Consider the following 22,742-nt stretch of genomic DNA (forward strand, 5'->3'; position numbering starts at 1 on the left):
TCGTGTGACGGCAGCGGGTGCGCTGCAGTGTTCGGGGAGCTGGTCGGAGAGAGGGCCAGAGAGAGGGCCAGCTGGAGAGGGAGGTGCATGGGTGCCGAGGCCCCCAGGCGGGGCGGTGTTGCCAATCAGTTAAAGAAACCCAGTCAGTCATTGTTCAGACGTTCTTGGTAAGTTAGCATCTTTGTAGACAGGATACCGTACCCGTCCACGCCTGAAGCCCACCCGGACTTCCAGGTCCTGTTCCGAGGCCCCTGCCCCCTCTGGCTCCTCTCTCAACTGACAGCTTAAATGCCCCAGGACGCCAGAGCCACTTGGGCCCTGTACCGCCTTCTTTATTAGTCATTTGAGTTCTTAGCTCCTCTTGCCCCTCCCCTCGCTGAAAGTACAAGGAGGAGGGGGCCTGGCCTTTGCTTATGTGTGTGTTTAGCTCCCAGGACTTTGCTGCTGAGCGAGGCTTGGAGCCAACCAAACGTCAAACTTTGTCTTAGTCCGTCAGCGATCCCTGGGGGGACTGGGACTCAGGAAAACTTCGTGACTCGCCCAAGGGCAGCTGGTAGGTGTCCCATGTGGGACACGGTCCCAGACTGTGGACCTCAAGGCAGTGTGGCAAGACCTGGTCCTGATCTTAAGAAAGCAGAGACACCTGCATTCAGTTTCCAGCCTGTGTTTTCTTTTTAAGTGTTTGTCTTGTATGAAAAGGTCTGTCCTCTCCTTGGCATTCCTGGTTTTGAACAGCTCAGGCATTTGCGTACCTCTGCGGCGCCTTGAGCCGCGTCAGCAGTAGGTTTCTGCTGGGTCACAGGTGAGATTAGATCTTCCCTTGGAGTTGGGATGCTGTCAGGCAGCCAGCCGCCGGGACAGGGAGGGTGTAGCGGGAGCTCCCTTGGCCGACAGGTGGGGCAGAGACAGTGGGGGGCTCGGCTGTCCTGGACAGTGGAGAGTGAAAGTCACTGCTCTTGGAAGAAACTCAGACTGGTGTTCCTGGGGGGGGTCTCCCGTGGCCCAGCACCCTCCCTCCGCCTTGTGGGACTGCTCAGTGAGACGGGCTGCACCTCCCTCCTGCCAGGGCAGGTGGCACACCGGAGTGGGTCCAGGGCCCCAGCTTTGGGATCTAACCCCCCGGTTGGAATTCTCCAGCTCTGTTGCTTACTTGCCATTTAATGCCCCATGCCTCAGTTTGCCCATCTGTAAAGTGGGTTTCTATTATGCACCTCGGAGCTGTTGGGCAGGAGTGCATAGCATCCTTCCTCCCCACAGAGCTGGATGCTACCTGAGCCAGGTGCTACCTGTGCCGTAGGGGGTGGGGCCATGCCCATTTATCCAGAGTCTGCAGAACTTGAACGAGTGAGTGTGTGTGTGTGTGTGTGTGTGCAAAAGTTTTTAAAATTGTTGAAGTTTGCAATGCTGGGATTTGACGAGACAGGTGAATCGGAAGGACTGCTAGCTACTTCTTTGGCCTTCGGAGTCATTGGGAAATTTCCTTAAAGGTCATTGTGCATTTGTCATGTTCTCTGTAACGTTCCGATCCAGTTAAGTAGGTGATTTGCTTGGACCCTCCAGCCATTCTGGGGGAAGGAGAGTTTAGGCTGTAGGTCCCTTTTCACCGTTTCAAGAGCCACTGCGCATTGGCTTAAGGAGACTGGCAAACACAGCCTGGCGATCGCCTCTCCCACCCACACCACGGCCAGCGGACAAAAAGGGGAGCCGGGTGGGCGGGCGTGTCCCCAGATCTTAGCCTGGCAGACTCACGCGCCTGACGTGTCATTAGAGCCGGCCGAAGCCATCGCCGCGGGGATCCGAGTCACCGAGGGCCGCGAACACTCCAGAGAGGGTGGCGAGCCGTGGTTACGAGGTGTGCGGGCGCCCGCATGTGTGTGGTTATTTCCCCGTCGGTGCCCTTCGTGTGGAGCGTGGCAGATGAGTGCCCGCCCGGGAGGGGAAAAGTCAGGGTTGCCCCCTGTTCGCAAGGACCAGCCCCTCTGGGCGCCTTGCGGCAGCCACCATGACAGTGGGGACTTCGGGCTCTCTCTCGTCTGCTGTTTGGGTCCCTTCAAGAGAGGCCAGTTTGAGGACATCAACTGGGGCAGTTCCTCAGAGCCCTCTCCAGGAGGCATTAGCCCAGGAGGTGCCGCCGCAGCCCCCAAAGTGGATGAAATTCACAGCCAGAAGGGTATGACAGGTAGGCGAGTCCACCTGGGGTCCTGGCCCACACCCGGCTGGTGCTGGGCCTGGGCCAAGGAGAAGGGGGACCCAGGGGTTCGTTGGTGGCGACCTTCCTTGGTTTGAGGTTCACGTGCCGGGCTTGTGGGCTATTTCCGGGAAGAGCCCCCACCTGGTGGCCCATCTGCAGGTGCTGGCGGCCTCGGCTTCGGTTGCTGGCTGGGGTCTGCAAGTTGGCTCCGCCTCCCAGCTAGTTTGGGCTGTAACTTTATCAGAGGCATTGAGCGTGTTCAGTGCCTCTTAATTGTGCAGAGTTTTCAGCAAGCCCTCCCTGGGGGCTCGGAGAGGATTAAAAACAACAGCTGCCAGCTCCCGGGTGCTTTGGTCCCTCACCCTGAGGCTCAGCCTCACCAGCACGCCGCTAACTTTGAAGTCCTATGCGCCCAGGCAGGGAAGGAGGTGTATTTCCCTTTCGTAAGGTCCCGAGAATGACGGGGAACCATTTACAAAGGGCCAGCCAGGACCCAAGCCCTTTGTCACTTGCATTCCTGTTGATCTCTCCTCACCCCTGTAAGATACCTGGCCTTCTGCCTGTCTTACAGGGGACACGGTTGAGGCTTAAAGAGGTCGCACAGGCCGTACTCAGTGGCTGTTCCAGGCTGCCCCAGGACTATTGCACCTTCCCCCTGAAATTTCCATCATCAGCTGATGGACGATTCCCCGAGGGCCACCAGGGCACCAGGCGGAGGCTGTGACGCTGGGAGTCAGGGGACCCTGTCCCTGGCATCTTGGGCACCGTGGCTGGCAATCAGCCAGAGGCAGTCGGAGTGAGGGGCTCTGGGGCCTAGACTGCACCCCCGGCTCCACTCGCCCCACTGGCCCGGCCGGAATCAAAGAGGCCGGCTGGCCCCTGATGGAAGGTCTGACCCTGACCATTTGGGAGCCTAGCATGCAGAGTCCTGAGACGGGGATCTTAGTAGTGCTGGGGCAACTCCCTCCCTCCACACGGGGAGGAAACTGAGGCCCGGAGAGAGGAGGGGACCGAGCTGCTGTCACGTGGGGCGGTTTCCAGGGTCATTGTGACAACTACAGGCACGTGGGCGTCTTGGCAAAGCGGCGAGTTTTCTCTCTTGACCCCCGTCGCTGGCTCCCTCAGACTCGGCCCCGTGTCTGGGTGCTTGTTGGTACACAGATTCTGGGGTCTCACCTCCATTCTGGTTCCGTAGGCGTGGGAGAGGCCCGGGAATCTGTATTTTTATCAAGTGCCCTGGGTGATTTTTGATGTAGGGGTCCCGGAGTGGACAGTAGGTATCTGGACATCCTAGTTCAATCCCACTTTTCCTTTTTTAACCCAGTCTCCACATATCATCCCCCCCGCCTTCTCCGGGCCCACTAGGGCTCAGGATCCATGCGAGAGAGGCCCCTGCGTCTCTGGGGAGCACACTGACAACATGCAACCATGAGCGAACGGCCCCAGTTCAGCTTTGTCTCTGCTCAGAAGCCCCGCTCGGCGCCCCAGGCTGACGGCAGCATTTCAGGGCCTTTTTCTTCAACCACATTCCTTCTTCCTTGAGCCCAGAGGTGGAGCCAGCCAGGCCCTGGGCTGGGCTGCGAGGGGCACAGGAGACCACACCCTTGACCCGGGGCGCAGGCAGATTGTTTAGACTTGGCACCGGCCCCCCACCACGGGGCCTGCTCTTCCAGGCCCCCAGCCCGGCCGCCACCCACCCTGTCCCACTTGGATCGCTTTGTCGTTGGCCCGAGTGTGGTGCGCGTGGCAGGCGTGTTCGGTGAGCGGTTCCTCTGTGCTTCCTCCGGCCCCTCTCACCGCTTCCACACGCAGAGGGGAGCCGTGGGTGGGGGCGGAGCGCCGTCCCTTCCTCTGCTGCCGGACTTTCTCCGCCTCGGAGTCTGGGTGGTGGGGGCGGGGCCTAGATGGTGGGGACGGGGCGGCTCCCTGCCTGCGGCCCTCCGCCCGTTGCGTGGGAGACCTGCAGCGAGCGGAGGCCTGGGGTCAGTGGGCTCAAATGCAGATTCTCGGGGCCCACTTCCAGAAATGGGCTCCGTAGATCCAGGGTGGAGCTGAGGACCCTGCACCGTTTTTCTCCTTTCTCACGGTGGTGAAACGTATATAGCCCGAATGCAGGCATTTTTAGGTGTACCGTTGAGGGCCCTTAAATATTTTCACAGTGAGGCAGCCAGCACCGCTGTTTCCAGGACTTTTTCATCATCCCAAACTGAATGCGTCCTCATTAAACAGCTACTCCCCCCACCCCCATCCCCCCGTCCTCCCACCCCCACTAATCTCTGTTCTACTGTCTGTCTCCACGCATCGGCCCGCACCAGGCGCCTCGTGTAAGTGGAGTCACAGAGGACTTCCACACCGCCCACCCCGCCCCCTCGGCTGACGGCCCTGGGACCACACGTCCAGCCCCCCGTCCTCCGTCCAGTGTCCCCCGCATTTCCTTCACCCCGTGCTTCCTTTAAAACACCACCACCTCGCAGGTGTGCTGGGAGGGTGTGGGGAAGAAGTAAGTTCATTTCTCTCTTCCTGTGATTAAAACCAGTATGTCGTTAATGCCTCTGCCATCCCGATGCATTAAACAGACACTTCATCTTTCTTTGGTTGATTTTGTCCAATGTAGCTTTTTTCTTTTTTTTCTTTTTTTTTGAAGAGAATGGCCTGGGCTTCTATTCGTTTGGTTTCCGTCACCATGTGCTTGTGGCCGCTGAGTGGAAGGAGCACACAGGGCCCTGGGGATCTGCCTCGGGCTGAAGCAGGCAGGGATGGCCGAAGGGCCATGGATGATGCTGAGAGCGGCAGGGAGACAACACCCCTGCCGGGGGTGCCCATAGGGTCTGGGGGGAGATGTCAGCCCTGGGGTGCTGATGGGGGCTGAGGCCAGCCATCCCTGTAAGCGCTCAGCTTGCCCAGCTTTCCCATCCTGGCCCCCACATGCAAGTGGGGTTGTGGGGTGGGGGCGTGCAGTGAGGGGCCGAACTGGGTGGGTCTGGGACTTTGCAGCCCCGACTGTAGCCACCTGCACACCCCGACTGTGCCCTGCTGCCCGTCAGCGTCAGACACCCGGCCGAGGCTGATGGCCGTCCCTGATCCCGGCACAGACCCTCCTCCATCCCCGCTGGCCTTCGGCTGGGCGGCCCTCCTTTCCACGGCGCCAGCCCTCACCTTCCTGTGCGTCCTGGAGGCCCCTCTGGCTGCACTAGCGGCCAACCAGGAGGGGAAGCTCGCATCCCTGGGGTCCCCCCTGCAGGAGTGGAGGCTCCCTCCCCTTGGTTCTGGGGCAGACGAGGCTGCCACCCCGCCGAGTCAGGCTGCGGCCCCCGCCGCGGGTGCAGGAGGGCTTCCGGCGTGGACTAGAAACATCTCCCTTGATGGAGGCTCTCCTCTCTCCCGCACCCCGGGAAAGACCCAGGAGGAGCCCTTTTTATAGAAGGGGAAACAGAGGCAGACAAAACATGACCTCTCCAGGCCAGCGCTGTCGGCTAGGGCTCTCTGCAAAGCTGGAAAGGTGGCACATCTGTGCCGTCCGCTGGACTTAAAATATAGCTAGTGTGACGGGAGAACCGGGTTTCAGATTTGAGTGTTCACGGCCACACGTGGCTAGTGGCCACTGGAGTCGACGGCCAGCTGGCTGTGCTTCAGAGCAAGTCACGGCAGAGGTGGCGCTGGCCCGTCCCAGCTCCCGCAGCCACTGTGCTCCTCTGAGGCCGCCGTGCTGCCCACGTGGCCCCCGGGACGCCTGTGTTGGGATCACTCAGGAACCTAATGGGGTGGGGTGTTAAGTTCCTAGGCCCCTAACGGACCTGGACAGGCAAGTCTCTGCGGGTGGGCCCAGAAATCTGCATTTTAGACACGTTCCCCCCCCCCCCACCCTGGAGTTTGAGGACCCAGGCCTCCAGCACCTTCCAACTTTACTCCCATGGGGTTTCCAGCCTCCAGCGGCCCCTCGGCATCCTTGGGCCTTTGTCCCCTGCCCCCCACAACCACGTGAGCCAGGCCTTTGGTTCCCGAGATGGGGCGCCAGGACCAGCAGCACCGGCCTCGCTGAGAACTGGGTAGAGATGCAGATTCCCAGCCCACGGGCCACCTGCAGGATCAGAAACCCGAGCTGGGTCCCAGCAGGCTGTGTCTTAACGAGTTGCCCCAAGGCAATGCTGATAGAGCTGCAGCTTGAAACCAGTCACTGAACGAGACTCTTCTTAGGAAGCTCCTTCCACTTAAATTTTCCCCCCAGATCTTCTGTCTTCTCGTCCCCCTCCCCCTCCCCTCCTCCCCGATCTGTCCTCTCACCAGCTGCCAAGAGCTGCCAAGCCCCTTTCACGCCCAGGGGCTGCTGGGTGTGTCTCGAGATGATCCTGCCTTTTACTGGGGTCTTCGGGGATCCTGGGCTTACCCACGGGGCGGCCATAATGGGGGTGTCACAGGAGAGGCGAGCAGAGCAGTGGCCGGCAGCACCCCGCCCCCATCTCCTCTCCCTGTGTCCCAGGTGGTGGCCTTCTGCCACAATCGCCAGAGGAGAGGGCCAGATGGCCCCGTTTCCCCAGGGCCCCCAGGTCCTCTCTCGGGAGCACCGGGCCTGGAGCCTGGAGGAAGCTGGCACAGCGCACATCTGTGCCCCACAGACCGCAGTGGCCCACCCCGTCTTCCCGGCGCGTGCAGAAGGCGGGGGAGGCGGGGCCTTCCTTGTGCAGGTCTCTCGCCTCCGAACCTCACTTTCCCTGCTCCATGGAATGAGGTCCGCAGTGCCACGAGGTTGCTTGGCCCGAGCCCATGGACTTAGGCATGCTGTGCACACTTCCAGGCACCTTACAGATGCGGTCGGCACCGTTGGTGATCTTGTTATCTCCGGGGTGCTGGTGAGCACAGGCCATGCCGGCGGTGAGCAGCTCATCCTGGCTGCTCTGCAGCTTTCCTGGGCCCCTCACCAGCCCTGCCTGCCCCCCCCCCCCGCCCCCCACAGTGCCTACATTCTGTAGACGGGCTTTCACTGGCCAGAAGCCTTAACTGGTACCAGGAGGGTGTCCCCCCTCAGTGCCCCCTCAGGTCCAACAAGGGTCCAGGTTCTTCCACCAGCAGGCCTCGAGCACCTGCTCTTGCCCGAGTTTGGTGCTGGGCACCCCCAACAGTTGGCAGCCCCCCTTCTGACTCCCGCTGAGGGGCTTGGGGTATCCTCACTGTGCTGCGAACCAGCCAGCTCGTTCCCACCGCCCACCTTTTCCTCCTTACCAGGGTCACCTTTCCACCTTGTACTAGGTTTCACCCGGTCCCGGGCCCCCAACCCACCTGCAAAGCCTTTCTTGCTCCCTCCCTCCCCTGTGTGTCAGTGTTTCGAGGCCATGGGTGTGTGTCATCTGGACACACTGTAGTCAGGACCAGGTCCTGCTGACCTGTAACCTCCTCAGGGGCAGACACCATGGGGCACTTCCCATCTGTCCCCCTGCTCCATCGGGACCTCAGGAGGAACCCTGTCTGGCTGATCTGTTGGCACAGCAGTGGGTGAGCCTCACCTGGCAGGCCGGCCAGCACCTGGAGAACACCTGCGGCCCCACCAGTAACTGCAGGGGGGTTGGAGGGGTCGGGAAACATACTCCAGATCCCTTCTGGAATGCAGAGCCCGCCCACAGAGGCAGGAAAGAGCAGGTGGAGAGTGTGACCTCGGAGCTGCCGGGAGGGCCCCCTTGGCCCACACCTCCACACTCCACCACGTTCTCGGGCCAGGCAGCTGCAAGCCTGGGTGAAAGCGTGGAGAAAATGCAAAAACCACGCACACCTCGCCCCACAGGCCAATGAGAAAGAGGAGCTTAGGAGAGAGAGAGAGAGAGAGCCACAGGAGACTGACAGCTTCTCCCACCCCCGGTTACTTTGCTTCTGGAGAGCAGAGAGAGGGGCACAGGCATTGACTGATGTGTGGAGAGGAGGGAAGGAGGCTGGCTCTGCTCCAGCGGGGATGCTGTCAGTTCTGGAAGTTCAGGTGGGCAGGGCAGGGCGTGGGGTGGGGTGGGGTGGGGTGGGGGGCAAGACCAGAAGAGACACTGCCCAGCCTGGAGCACGCTCAGTCTCTTGAATCAGGGAACCTGATCTGAGGACCCCTGCTTGGCAGACTTGCCTGCATGAAACAACCCAAATAAATTTGGTCCATTTACCAACCCATTTCATAGCTGAAGTAACTGAGGCACAGGGAGGTTCAGAAACCTGCCCCAGACCATAATGCCAGGAAGCAAAGGAGGTGAGATTCCGCCTAAGAGCCCGGCCGGAGCCCAAAGTCGCCAGCACGTTCCTGTCCCTGCTGCAGCCAGCGCTACAGCGTCGCTTGTGTCTGTCCTCGGCTGTGGCACGGCAGAGTGGGGAGTGAGGGACAACAGACGCCATCCCTCAGAGGTGTCAGGCACAGCCCTTCTGTTCAAACCCCAGCCCTGGTGGGGAGCCCCCCGGGGCCCCCTCCCTGGGCTGGGCTGTGCCCTTGTGCAGTGGGAGGGCCTTGAGGCAGCTCCGCAAACTCCAGCCAGGGGCTCAGGTAGGGGCGGGTCCTGCACAGGTGTCCCTGAGAGCCGTAGGTTTGCTGCTGCTCTTGGCCTTCATGTGTTAACAATCACAGCGGTCGGAGGAGGGTTTGGGGAGTCTCCCATTCACCCTGTGAGGCAGGGAGACACGATCGCCACCGTTCAGGGTGGCATCCGAGGTTCAGAGAGGCCTGCGCCTAGTGCTCAGTAACTATTTATCAATGGAAAAACTAACCTGGTATTGTTTGCGCTTCCCACCTTCCTACCACCTGCCCAGGCAGTCCTGTAGGTACAGGACCATCTGAGTTGCAAATGTCAGAAACGCAACTGGAAGTGACTCATTAAAAGGGAATTAATAGCTCACCGTAACTGAAATGATGAGAGGTAGCTCTAACTTTACGCACCGCTGCAACCTGGGGCTCCAGTGATGTCATCTCCCAGCTCTCCTTTCATCTGTTTGGGCTCTGCCCTTTCTGGTGGCAAAAATGACCACCAGGTCTAAGGGACCTTTACCTTTCTAGGATTCTCATGTAGAGAGCATGCTTCATTCCCAGTATATCCAGCAGAAATCCCAGGGCTGACTCTCATTGGCTCAGCTTTAATCACGTGACAGCTCTGCACCAATCACTTGGCCCATTAGCATGGAATGCATCGATTAGCCAGACCCAGGTCATGCACCCTGCCCTGGAAAAAGTTGGGGTTGTCGGCCTCCAGTGAAACACTCAGGCTGAAAGTGGGGTTTTTCTAGAAACTCAGGAAGAATGTTCATCACTGGGAATGGAAGCTGGGAGTCAGACCCTGGAGCTGCCCCCCACCCCACTGAGTATTGTGGTGATGATTCCTTCAGCACCTTGAGAGTTTGCTCCCCTGGCTAGGTGTAGGAAAGCTTCAGGTGCAGACCCTATTGCCTAGTTATTTTGCAGATTTTCTGAGCACCTGGCGTGGGCCAGGCCTTATGCTGGATCCATGTGGAGAAGCTCAGTTTCCTCTTCAATTACTTGTCCAGTCCTTCTCCCCTTTCCCTTCCTTCTCTTTCTTTAAAGTGAGCAGTTGCCACCTCCCAGGGTCCTCTGTCCTCTCTCCTGGTCTCAGGTAATTACAACCCTTGCTTTCTTTCCCACCCTTCCGTGTACGTTGCTTTTATCACACCTGCCCCTGGTGGCTTGTGCTGAGTGTGGGGCCCAGGTAGGGTTGATCTGAGCACCCCCACCCCAGTGTGCCTGCTCCCTCCTGGGTGGGGGTACATGCCTGCCGTGACCAGCCTCCTGCCACATCCCTGGTGCGGCAGAGCACACGCAGGTCAGTGGAGGCAGCTGGCACTCGGGGCACTCCAGGTAGCATCTGCCTCTCTCAGCCTTGCAGTTGGAAGTCAGGTTTTCCGGCTGCCGCTGGAGCTTGGCTGTCTCCCTGGAAATCCCTGATGGATCCCCCTACCTAGGCCCTGAGTCCATTCCCAGCAAGGCGGAGTGTGGGCAGCTCAGGAATGTAAGAATTTAGCAAAAGGGCCCAGGGGGCTTGCCTCTGTGCCTGGGGCTGTTTAGGGCACAGGTGCCAGCTCCCCATCTTGCCCCCCATGGAGGAGAGTGAGCTCCCACACTGAGACAAGTTGCTGGACCCGGGGCTCTGAAGGAGGGAACGTGGAGACCAGGCACCAAATGCTCAGCAGGCCACGGAGCCAGGCCGCCCGGGTGCAGCCCGTTCCGAGCTAGTTAACCTCTCTGCACCTCGGTTGACTCACCTGTAAATTGGGACGCTATCCCTAGCTAGTAGGGGTAAACGAGATTCTTGGGCACAGTAGGTGCCCAAGGGAGAAAAACAGCACCGAAATGGGTGCCGGAGAGATAAGAGGCGACCAGAGAGATGCCCAGTTGGACACACGCAGGTGGATGATCACTAGGAGACACAGTCGTTGGGGCTCAGGGAGGTCTTGCTGGGGAGGAGTTTCTAGAGACGGCATCGGCTCTGCCTGGCCTGCGCTCTGACTCCGGCGGGCGGCACTTGGTCAGGAACGTGTGAGTTGAGGGAAGCCCACACCAGGACTGCCAGCCGTGCTGCTTATTAATCTTCCTGAGCCTCAGGTTCCTCGTCTCCTAACGTGGGAACGATGCACCCACCCTGCAGAGCCTGACAGCATTTTGCAGGTGCTTAGTAAGTGGAGCTACTGTTGTGTAATAAGCCGTCTTCATTGGATTGCATGTAATGAAATGATGTTGATCGAGCTGGAGGTCTGCACTGGCAGTACGGCGTGTGCCTTTCCACGGGGGTGGGGGGCGGGTGGTGTGTACCCAAGGGTGTGTGCCCACCACATGCTTTTCTCCCTGTTGGGGTGCTGGGAGTCTTGGCCATGAACGGGCTTGTTCTCCACGGCATGCATTCAGGGCCCGGGCCCCGTGCTGGGCAGGAAGTACACCTGGGGGCCACACACAGGCTGTGTGTGTGACCCCGGAGCCAGCCTCGGAATGTCCGGTTCTGGCTGAGACTTCACCCAGCCCCACCATCCCCCAGGGAGGGCCCTGCCTCTTGCTGCAACGCTTCCAGCCAGGGAAGCGCAAGGCAAAGCTGGGCTTGTTTTAATGTCATAACGGGCAACCTCAACCCGCCAACCCTGGAGGGACTGGGCAGGAGTGCTGGGAGCCTGGGGTCCTGCCCTCTCTCCTCCCTCCTATTTCCCCTCAAGGGTTCTCCCCAGCTTGACTCCTCTGCCTCTCCAGGGGCCCCAGGGCCTGGCCTGTAACCTTTCTGTCTCCTCAGTGCCTGGGAGACAGAGAATCTGATTAGCCCCTGCCTAACCAATTGTCTGCCAGAACCTGGGTCAGGTGACCCACCCCCTGCCAATCAGCTGCATCTGTAAGGGTGGGCAGGGTACCTGGTGTATCTGGCTGCTTCCTTCCAGGGGCTTTGAGTTAAGTCGTTACTTAGGAAGTGTGAGGCGAGGAAGACTAATTGTCTCATACTGTCCAGGACAGATGTTCCTTCAGAGTTTGAATGCCTTCCAAGACTGGAACTCACATCCTCTCCAGGCAGCCCCTGCAATTTTTGATTTCACTTTAAACTCTCACTCAGCCTTTCTATTGAGCCAAAACTTGATCTCACTGTAGCATCCAGTCCCTGGCCCCTGTCCTGCTATTTGAGGATCTTGCGCACTAAACCTGTTTCCTCCGACGTGAGGAGACAGCCACGGCCACTTCCTGCACCAGCTGCGTTTCCCCGAGTGTCTTTCCTCCCAGCCGGACAGAGCGGATTGCGCCGGGGAGGAGTGGAGGGCAGGGCGTCTTGCTCCGATCCGCCCAGTGGGAGCCCTTTGTGAGGGTGGAGAGAGCTGCGGGAGCCAGAATCGCCCCTTGGCGTCCAAGGAGAGAATGTTCCCCCTCTGCCCCGTGCTCCAGGCTCTGCTGATGTTTGTTTAAGAGGACTGAGCAGGGGCCTAAAGGCATCAGGAGGCCCTCTTGGGAACAGGCAGGGGGACTGGGAGCTGGAAACTTTTTGCACTGCTTTTAGGGCAGGTGGGGCAGGCACAGTCCATCTCCTGGGCCAGGACAGGGCTCCGGAATTAGGACTCCATTCCCCCATTCTGCAGCCCACCCCGTGAGCTGACAGCTCGTAGGCCAAAAGGACCTCAAAGACATTCAGTGACAAGTTCACATACTCCTGTTGGACTCCGTAAGCAGTATCCGCGGCCAAACAAACAGCACTTGCCTCTTGGCAAGAGGGTCTCGTGAATGTTTGTGTGCAGCCAAGAGATTACAAAAGGAGATGGCGGAGAGCGGAAGGATACCCTGAGTGCTGACCAGTTGAAACTGAGCTTCTCTGCCTGGAAATGTTTAACTTGTGTCAGCCACCTACCTTCCAGGGCTGGCCAGGCTCGGTTGGGGGTTTGGTCCCACCCCTCCCCCCCCAAATTAGCTTTTTGCAGGTGTGCACGCAGAGAAAACGGCAATTTGGAGGAGATTTATAGCTTTCTCCAGCGATCAGGAGCGGGAACAATTTCCTGGGCAGCGGGGTCACCCCGGCTTCGTCTTCGTAATTACCGAAAAAGGGCCTTAGCCGGGACTCGTGGGCTGTGCCCGTGGCCTTTGCTGAGGACGGCGCCATCTGCTCCTCTGCCTGCCGCCCCTCCCTGTCCTCTGGCCTCCCGGGTTTGGGCTGCATTGTCCAGGGCCTCGAGGCTGAAGAATAACCAGAGCTTGCATTGTGGGGTGTGGGTGGATTTTATTTTCTTTCTTTCTTTTTTTTTTTTGGATTCCTGGAATGTCTGCAGCTATTACGTACCATCCACCGCTGCAGATGGAGTGACCTCACTGGCCTGGCTGGTGATCAGCCTGCAATCCACGGGGACATGGCAGCGAGCCCACAGGACACAGGCCCTTTTCTTGTCACCGGTCCAGTGACAGTGCAAACACCTGCTCCTGGTTAGGGCCGCTGCCTTATTTTCTGCAGCAATGCCCGACCATGGAAGCTGTGTTTAGGCATCTGCAAACTGTCCTGTATATATACCCTGTCACACATATCTGTTCTCAATTTACTCCAGTCACCACAAGTGTCCACAGTATTTCAGATGTGTTGGGAAGGAGGTCCCAGGCTAGGGCCCCGTGTTCCAGGCTTGAAGTTTGGGGACTGGGGAGAAGACAGAGGGGAGAGCTGGAAGCTCAGCCCAGGAGAGCAGGGCGGGGGGAGGATGACGTAGGCGAGTGAAATGCACAGACCAGCAGAGAGCCTTTGACCTGCTCCAGCCTGTTCCCATCCGGCGTCTCTGCCGACCCTTCCCTTCATTCACACCGGGCACTTGGACGCTGCGGCCACCAAACTGAGAACCTGCCATTCTCGGTGTCATTTTCTCCTGGTTGTGGGTGCGGAGCAGGGGTGGGGGCAGGAGGGGTGGAGCTTGGGAGACGAGAGAGGCTTAGAGGAAGAGCATGTTTGTTTGGTCCTGAAGCACCTGTGTCCAGGAGCCTGCGGTCCTAGGGGGCTTTGGCCAGACCAAAGTCACCCTTTGCCCTGAGCCTGTGCCCTGGGCTGAGCTCAGCTCAACGGATGCTTCTTGGGGTCAGCTCCTGGGTCAAGGCTAGTCGGTACTGGGGCACAGAATAGGCAGCTCCCACCAGGAGGTGCTCCGGAAGAAGCTGGAGGGATGCTGCCCCGTGCAAGAGTTGGCCTCGCCTGGGTTGGCAAGGTCATTGGTGTTCCTCCAAGAGAAACAGCCTGGGGGCCGGTCACCGTGGCTGAAAGTTCTGCATCACCTCTTTCTCCCCCCACTCGGCCATAAGACCAAGGTGCTGGGACGCGGTTGTGCGTTCTGCGGGACTGGGCGTGCACTGCATGTGCGTGTGGGAGTGCGAGTGTGTGTGTGGGGAGAGCCGAGAGCCATGGGTTTTTTCAATTGACATTTTTTGAATAGTTTTCTCCTCTGCGCCCCCAAGGGGCAGCGCGCAGAGTGGAATGAGCGCTTGACCTTTGCGAGAAGTTGGCGGAGTGGGCCAGACAGGCAGGGGAAGTGTTCGGTGGCAAGTCAGTGGCAGCCCGCAGCCGGAGGTCAAGTTACTTCTCCCCTTTTCAGCCCATAAACTGGAGGCAGTGAGGGGGGCAGGCGGCAGAATGCAGGGAGCGTCCCATGCCCGGGCCTCCAGGTTAGGACGGCACGGCCGCTTCCTCGGCACCCGGCCGCTGGGAGCCCCACTCTGGACACCTCTCAGATGGGAATGTTCTGCCTGGGGTGCCCGGTCGGGAGTTCCAGGAGAAGCCCCTGGGGGTCCCAGGACGGAACTGCCGGGCAGGGGCCGACCTCAGAAGCACAAGGCGGTGGCCCCCAGAGGGGGAGGGGGGCAGGGAGGGGAAAGAACGAGCATGTACGAGGATGTGGCACTTGGCGGGCACCGAGCACAGTTCTTTATGTGTAGTTGCTCTGTGTGTATAGTCACTCATTTAATACAGCAACCCCGTAAAGTAGGTACTGTTATTGCCCCATTTTACAGATGAGGGAACTGAGGCACGGAGGGGTCAGCAAGTGGCTGGCACTCAAACCCAGACCGCCTCACCCCTGCGGAGGTCACACACAGCCCCTCAGACCCCGCCGCCTCTCGGTCTCGGTGCTCAGCGAGCATTTGTCAAAACCGGAAGTCAGGTTGCAGCTTCTGTGCTGGGGTTGAGTTTTCTGCCCTGGCGGGGGGGTGGGGGGGGTGCGGAGCGGCCGGCAGGGAAGGAAGGGGGTAAAAGTTCTGTCCACTCACACACACGCAGCAGTAACTCAGGGACTCAAGTTTCCCCTCCTCATCCCACCATTCTACCCCCCACCCCCAAAATAGCCCACATTTTTCTGTCTTAATAATACGTTTGGTTTGTAGACCACACTGCTGAAACTCCCCGAGTGAAATAGGGGTGTTTTTCTAACCGGTTTGTTCGTTTTCTGTCCTGATGTGTGTAGCCCGACAGGGACAAGGGACGGGGCTGTAGGGTCCCCTTCGGTCTCCTGGTTGGGAGTCTCAGAACCTGTGGCTGCGGAGGCCTCTGGACATGGGCTGGGCCAGTGTGGAACCATGGGTGCCCCCGGCCCTGCAAGCAGACCCGGGCCCTGGGAGGGCAGGACAGGACGGAACAGCCCAGAGAGGCTGGGCTGTAACCGCGCATCTGCGGGGGAGTAACGGGGGGAGCTGGGCCCACACGCCCGCCCTGGGCGGCCGGTTGAGGACCTGTTGCTTGGGCCTCGGGTTGACTGTCCTTCATGAGGACAGTGAAACCCACACTGTACCTACCAGAGGGCTGGGGTGGCGGGTGCAGTAGAGAGCACTTGGAAGGAAAAAAACTAAAGGTTCAGCTAAGCAGTGTCCACCCCCAGCGTGGCCTTCTGCACATGAGAAGTGCCATCTTGTTCCAGCCCAGACAGTGGGCCTCCGGCCAGTGTCTGCTTCCTTCCGAGTCATGTCAGCACTTGGGACTGGGTTGTGCCGGGGGCGGGGGGGGGGGGGGGGGTGTTGTCCTGTGGCACAGTGCAGAGCAGTATCCTAGGAGGAAATACCACAGGGGGCGCCCGGCGGCCTGGGTGTCCCTGGCCCAGGCTTCCCAGGTGTGGGCCCCTGGGCCTCCCTCGGGCACTGAGGTGGCTGGGGCTGCACGGGATGTGTGCCCAGCACATGGGGCGGTCCCTGTCCCTGGGATGCGGAGCCAGGCTCCGGCCCCCCAGCCCCAGGTGTCCCTGCCCCCAGTCAGCCTGGAGACCCAGTGCGGCTCTGTGACCGGCCCCTGTGGCCCGGAGGCCTGCTCTTTCTCAGCCCGAGGTAATTTTTCAATTAACTCGATTGGCTGGAATCCGGGGCGCCCTGGGAGTGTGGGAAAGCGTCCCAGGCCGGAAGGGCCCTCCCCTCTGCCCCCGCTGGCTCGGGGCTCGGCTCCCAGAGGGAGGATCCAGTTTCATATCAGGACACCAGGATGTGATCCCAGTGCCCCTCTGAAAAATCCCAGATGGCGCCTTCTGGAAGCCCCAGTGGGCTCCGCACTGGCGGGCGGCCGGCCTGTCCTCCCCTCCCACCCCCACCCCAACCCTCCCTCCCCCCTCCTCAGGCTCCTGACCCGGCTCCAGCGGTGAGAGCCTCGCACGGTGCTCTCTCGTTGCTGACTTTATTGCTAAACAATTTGGAAAGGCAGCCCTGCCAGTTTTCGTCGGTGGAACATTTCAAGTATGCTGAGCATATTTTATTTCCTCCTGGAGCAGCTGCTCGGTCGGGCTGTGCAGTGATCAGCAGCAGGGTATAGGGGGGATCGGCGTGCTGCTGCCCCTGCGGCCTTCCCGGCCTCAGGCACTTCACAGCAAGTGACCACGGAGGACTGGAGCGGCTGGAGCCCCAGATGCCCTCACCTTCTTCCACCCTCCGCCGTGGTGGCAGCATCGGAGCGGCTGCCGGCGTTTGCTGAGGGTTACACAGTGCCCGGCCTCCTGACATCACTGCTACTTGCAGAACGTGGCCGCAGCCCCGGGAGGGGGACACTCTCATCGTCTCCACCCCCCAGAAGAGGGCGGAGAAATGGCCCTGCCTGGGTCAAAGAGCCACTAAAGGGCAGCACCGGGGTCAGCCCGGCAGCCTGCTCCAGCACCGTGGCTCCTGATTGCCACCGCGGCCTTTTGTAGGGGAGGAAGCAGGGGATGCAGAGGTCGCGCCACGGCAGAAGCCGCACATTCCTGTAGCACCTTCCGCAGCCGCATTTGAGACAGGGTGTCCAGGCCCGCCCTCTGTCTGGGCCGCAGTGTGGGCTTGGCTTAACCCGTGGGGAAAGGTCAGATCTGCTCGTGATACGGATCAGAAGGTGCAGGAAGCTCGGACTTGCCGCCCTCCTGCGATGGCAGAAACGTGTTTAGGAGAGCCGCTGGCTGGGCCCTGATCGCCCACTTCCCTTCTCTGTGTGACCTTTCACCTCCGCAGGGGCCGGCGGCGGCGTGCCTGACACCTTTCCATGCATTTCATCCCTGAGCTGCCGGCTGGGACTGGCTAAGCAGAATGCTCCAGCCAAAGCGTGTGTCCAGTTTGGCCTCCAGGTGAAGGTGGCCAGTGGCCTGGCAGTCAAGGTCGTGGGTTCCAGACCCCCTCCTCGGGGCCCCGGTGGGCTGTCTGCGATACGGGATAGAACTGTCTGTCTTCCCCCAGTCTCCCCAGGAAGGCAGCTCTCCCGCCAGGGGCTGGACCCGGGTAGAACCGCTGTCTTGACAAGTGGGACAGGCAGGGTCTTCCATCCTCTGTGTGCGTTCTGTCTGTGCCGGGCGGGGAAGGGAGCTGGGATGTGGGTGTTTTGCTGCTGACTCAGACTCAAGGGTGGGGAAGAAAGCGAGGGCGGGGCTTCCCCCCCAAGTCAGGCAGGTTCCTCCCAGCGTGTGATAAGCCTTGGCGCTCTGCATGTCTCCCCCGAGCCCCCCGCCCACCTCCACGTCACACAATGGTGGGTGTAGCCGATGCCGGGCCTTCTCCTTTATTTTTCCTCTTCGTGTGTTGACATTTTTCCCTCCTGGGTGGTGAAAAAACGAGGAGGGAGGAGAGGTGAGAGTCACGCGTGGTGAGGGTGGTGAGGACACAGACAGGCCTTGCCCCCTGCCCACCCCCTCGCAGTGGTTACTGTCCCTCTCCTGGATGCGGCTATTAGGAGCCATGCCTTGAGGAGGGGGGAAGCTTGTGGCAAAAGCCAAGGATGGGGCCCCCAGCCATTTCCACCAGAGTTCGAGGAAAGGCCCGGCTCCTTCTCTGTGCTCGTGCGTCAGCTCTCCGTCATGGCATGCGGTTCGAGAAGTATGCACATTGTGATGCTGAGGGCCGGGAGCCTTGTCCAGTGCTTACAGACATGAGCTTTGCACTCAGAAAGACTTGTGAGTAGGGATGCGGCTCTGCCTGCTGAACCAGCCCTAGGACCCTGAGCGAGAAACGGCCCCCTGCCGTGGCCTCCGTTTCTGATGTGCAAAATGCAGGGGCTAGCGCTGCCTCCACAGGCTGGGCCAGGGAGTTCGCTGGGCCAGGGCTCAGTGCCCAGTGCCAGGCACCTGAGTGCACAGTGGCCCACACCTGAATGGAAGCTGACCCCTCGGGCAAAGGACAGTGGCCCTGTGGCTGTGCCACTGGTGCTGTCAGACCCCGTTAGGTGGGAGAAGAAGACAAAGGCTGATTTGGGACAGGAAAGATCTGTAAATGGCCTTGAGGCTGAACTTGACAGTTTGTGCCTTCCTGGGTTTCAGGCCAGGGGGACTGGTCACTGTAGGGGCTCCCTGGTTTGTGGAGGCAAGTCCACTCCCCGCTTTGTTTGACCAGTTCCTGAAGGAGAGGCACAGCTCGGAGTGCTCAGCACACAGCAGGGGAGTTTTACATTTGTGGGGATGTTAGGTGCCCCAAAAATGGTCCCAGACAGACTCGGTCTATCAGGATTCTTTTTTCATTGCCAAGGATAGAACGGCAACTCATACTGGCTTAAGAATGTATTGGCTCATGTCCAGGGTTAGATCCTGGCTTCAGGTGTGGTGTGATCCAGGACACGGGGATTACCCGAATCCAGTCTTTGTCTCATTGGCGGCCCCCTCTCAGTGGCACTGTGGCCACCCGCATCTCCAGACTCCACCACCGTGGCCATCATCAAAGAGTGCAGCTCCAGGTCCAGACACTGACTCTGACTGGCCTGACTTGGGCCATGCCCTCCTCCTGAACCAATCACAGTGCCCAGGGCAACTCGGTGCTCCAATTGGCCAGACTGGGGCACATTTCCACCCCTGAACCACAGGCCTTGAGAGCCGGTGGCTCCCCTTTGGGGAGCTGCTGTGTCGGGAAGACAGGAGGCACAGATGTCAGCTGACAGAACTCCTGCTGCCCCACCCAGGGGCTGACGAGGAGGAGCACTGAAAGCTCCTGCCCCTCTTCTCTCCTTTCCTCTCCTGCCCAGCAAGTGGATAAGGAGCAGGCTCCTCGAGGCCGCCTGGGCATTGGGTTTTGGGACCGAGCTGTTACTGCTGTCACTGCCCGTCAGGGGTTCAGCCACCCAGGTGGCAGGACAGTGTCTGCATCTCCCGCCTCCAGCCAGGGGGTGTATTTAAAGGTTCACATGACCCCCCAGAATGAACTTCACTTGCTGAGTAGTCTTTGCCGACCGCCGAGGACAGTGGGCCAGTGCCGTGGGGGCATCGAGCCACAGGCCCAGAAAGGCTGCCAGACGCTGTCCTTCCTGGGCTTGCAGAGAGAGCAGTGGGCGCAGGAGGAGGACCTCCAGTGACAACTGGCCCCTGATAGGGGTCAGACCAGGCCACCCACAGGACCGCATTCTGCAGCGCTGAGCCTGGAGTTATTGGGGAGACCCCTGAGAACTAGGGGGCTGCGTGCTGGGGGGGGGTTACGATGCCTCAACTTCCCGGGGGCATCTCTGCATTTAAATCTGTGACCGTCACTGCTCCAGGGCAGGGGACTCGTCTCTGTCTGTGGCACCTGGCCAGTGTTGCCAACTCAGTGCTTGGTGGGGGCGGAGGGGTAGACCCCCATCCCTGGACAGAATCAGATTCCTGGGATGAGGAGCTGGGTGGGCACAGCTCTCCCGTGGGAAATGCGGGCCCCCGAGATCATAGACAAGGAGGGTTAGTGTGGCGGTCAGGCCCCAGGCAGTCTGGCTGAGAACAGCCAGCAGCTGTGTGAGAACAGCCTGGGCAGGACCAACGGATTAAACAGTGCCTGGAGGAAAAAGCGATTACCTGAAATATGAGAAAAAGACAGAGGCTGTGTCACCTGGTACCTGCGACGCCCACCCCCACCCCACCTGCAGCAGGAGTCACCAGGCGGCTCTCCAGGCCTGGGTGTGGCCTCGGGATCAACACCTTTGCAGAGCAGCCGGCGTCATTTGAGAGGCTCCTGTACTTGGCAAGTGCTGTGCAGCTTCCCGTCACCCCTACGGGGTTCAGTGTCATGGTCAAGCGACAAAGGCCCGGAGAACACGGAATCTCCAGCAAACCGTGGTTCCAGCCCTTCCCTGCCTGCTGCTGGGCCCGTCCCTGGCCTTGTGGGTCTGTCTCTGTACTCAGAGTGGGGACCAGGGGAGGGATGGGAGAGACTGCATAGGGAACGGGGACAGAAGTCACCCAAGGGGTCTGTTTTCAGCTCCTCGAGCAGGGACCAGGCAGGAGGGGCCCCTGGGCTGGCCCTGCAGCATGGCCGAGCAGAAGGGGCTGATGGGAAGGCTCGCCTCACCCCTTCTTCCCTGGGGCTGCTCTTCCCAGGCCAGCATTCCCAGAGTTCTCTCCTCACAGGTAAACCATTAATTACATGCTAGACCGACCTGGCTGGATTCCCCAGGGGCAGTTCCGGTCATTTACAGAGCTTTGAGGACCCCTCGGGGCTGGAACCAAGGGCTACATTGCTGCTCCAAACCCACACTCCCTCTGCCATGTGGATGCCGGGCAGCTTAGCCCAAAGGCCGAGGTTCTGTGACCTTCCAGGCCGGGGAGAGGATGCCAGTGGTGGGAGCTGTCCAGGAGGGTCTGGGGCACCCCCGAGCAGGAGCAGCAGGCTTTGGCGGCCCTGGGGGTCAGTGTGCAGGTGGGCAGGCGGCCATGCCCGCAGGAGAAGGGGTATGATCATAACACTCAGTGGCTGCAGGCAAAGGCCCTGCAGCCAGACCACCTGGGTTTAACCTCGTGTCCTCTCCGTGCCTCGGGTTCTCCTGTGAAGGGGGCGCGTCCCCTGCGGTTACTGTGAGGACTGAGAAGTAGCTCACTTAGAACGGTGCCCGCATACACTTGTGGCTCCCAAAGGGTCTCTTGGTCCCCGGGTGCCTCGTCCCCACCATTCTCGGGGGTGCCCTCCAGGCTCAAAAAGCAACCATCTTCCCTTTTCTTCTCCCCCCGCCCCTGGGAGCTCACAAGGGCTCAACCTGGAAAAGGCTCATCAGAAACCGGGGCTCTTCCCCAGGGCCGGGGCGGGCGCCTCCTTTCTGCGCCGTGTTGTTCCCCCCACAGTCCTCACTTCCTCCTGCCCCCACTCCCCGGATTCCACAGCTGAGCGGGCCCCAGGGCGGACCTGCAGAGACTGCTGGCGCCTGGCAGCCAGCAGCACTCGGACTCGGAATCAGCAGGGAACCCTAAGGCCCCTGTGCTGGTCCGCCCTGCCCGGCCGGTGCTGCTCCAGGTCTCAATGGGACCACCGGGCTGAGCCATGCCGTCCAGGCCCCAGGCTCTGTTCTCTCCCCTAGGTGTGATTGTTGCCCTGTGCGCCTGTTGTCTCCTTGTTACAAAGTGGCTGCTGTAGCTCCAGCCCAAGTCCACTTTCCAGACAAGAAGGCAGACAAGGGGCAAATCCCAGTTTTTTTCCGAGGGCAATCCTCCTCAGGGACCTTGTCCTACAACCTTAACCGGCCAGAACTCCGTCACGTGGGCAACCCTACTTGCAAGGGAGGCTGACAAATGGCATTTTTGAGCACTAGCTTCATTGCTCTAGAAAACAAAAAGGGAGGTGCCAGAGAAGGGGGGCTCTGCCCCAGCTCCCTTGACACTTCTGAGTGGGAGGATGCCCCATGCCCTTGCCCTGGGGAAGAGGGCCCAGCGGCTTCCACTGCCGGGCCTGCCTGCCTGCCTGCCTGCCTGTAAGGCCGGCCCCTAGGGCGTAACCGCTGGTAACCAGCAGCTTCTCCTGGGGCAGGAGGGACTGCCAGGCAACGCTTCCCCGCAGCTCCCTGGGCCTGGGGAGTTCTGCTGAGTCTGTGCCTTCTTTGGTGACACCCCGCCCTTACACCACTCACCACACCCCCTGCCCCAGGAGCCAGGACACCGAGGCTGCCCAAAAACTACAAGAAGGCACATAATTGACCTTTCCTTTATCTGTCCTTGGGCTAGGCCCAGGACAATTTCTCCAGAAGCAGTGGCCCCTTCCACAGCACCTGTCGCCTTAGGCTAAAGGCTCCCTCCTGTCCCTGCATCTGCGGGCCTGACTGCTTCCTTCCTTCTCCATCGTGCACCCTGTGGACCAGCTCCGGCCGGGAGGACTCCTTGCAAGGGTGGCGGTCGTCTCTGTGTGCACTTGAGAGGTGGCTAGTGCAACGAAGGAACCAAGTTGTCCATTTTCCTTAATTTGCACAGAAATAGCCACACATGACCGGTGGCTGTCTCACTGAGCAGTGCCGTTGGAGACTAGAGCAGGGACCCCTGTTCCTGCCAGGGGACAAATGCACCATCAGTAACATTCGTCTAGATTCATAGAGTGGGACCTTCCAAGGATGCCGATAATATGAAGGCCCAGAGAGGGGCAGTGTGTTGCCCTAGGTCACACAGCAAAGGAGCAGTCCTCTGCGGCAGAAACCCAAGTCTTCCAGCTCCTGCTTCTTCCTTGTTTCTGAGGAATGTGATCGGTCCCCTCTGTGCAGGGGGCAGAGGGGCTGTGGGTACCATGGGGCACAGACAGTGCTCCCTGGGCTGAACACGTGTGAGTGTATTACACACGTGTCTCATTTTACAGGTGAGGCCGCTGAGGCCCAGGAGAGGAAGGGTCTGTCCCCAGTCCCGCAGCCCACAGACGAACAGGCTGCCATCTCCTGAGGCTCTCTGTGACCCAGTCCCAGAGTTGTCGCGA

General features: G+C 60.0%; 1 protein-coding gene across 6 annotated transcripts in view; it reads left to right on the top strand.

The window, feature by feature from the left end:
- Positions 1-22,742, top strand: part of KAZN (kazrin, periplakin interacting protein) — a 387,429-nt gene that overhangs the window by 259,131 nt on the left and 105,556 nt on the right. The window contains exon 1 of one of the 6 annotated variants that reach the window (XM_036025337.1): positions 1,895-2,179. The exons of 4 other annotated variants lie outside the window; for them this stretch is intronic. In XM_036025337.1, coding sequence (XP_035881230.1) covers positions 1,918-2,179 — 262 coding nt within the window. In that variant the 5' untranslated portion in view covers positions 1,895-1,917. Of the gene's footprint in view, positions 1-1,894; positions 2,180-22,742 lie in introns of those variants that run through there. One more of the 6 variants, XM_036025341.1, reaches the window with a different exon arrangement.

Source organism: Phyllostomus discolor, chromosome 5 (assembly GCF_004126475.2).
Source record: "Phyllostomus discolor isolate MPI-MPIP mPhyDis1 chromosome 5, mPhyDis1.pri.v3, whole genome shotgun sequence".
NCBI classification, from domain to species: Eukaryota; Metazoa; Chordata; class Mammalia; order Chiroptera; family Phyllostomidae; genus Phyllostomus; species Phyllostomus discolor.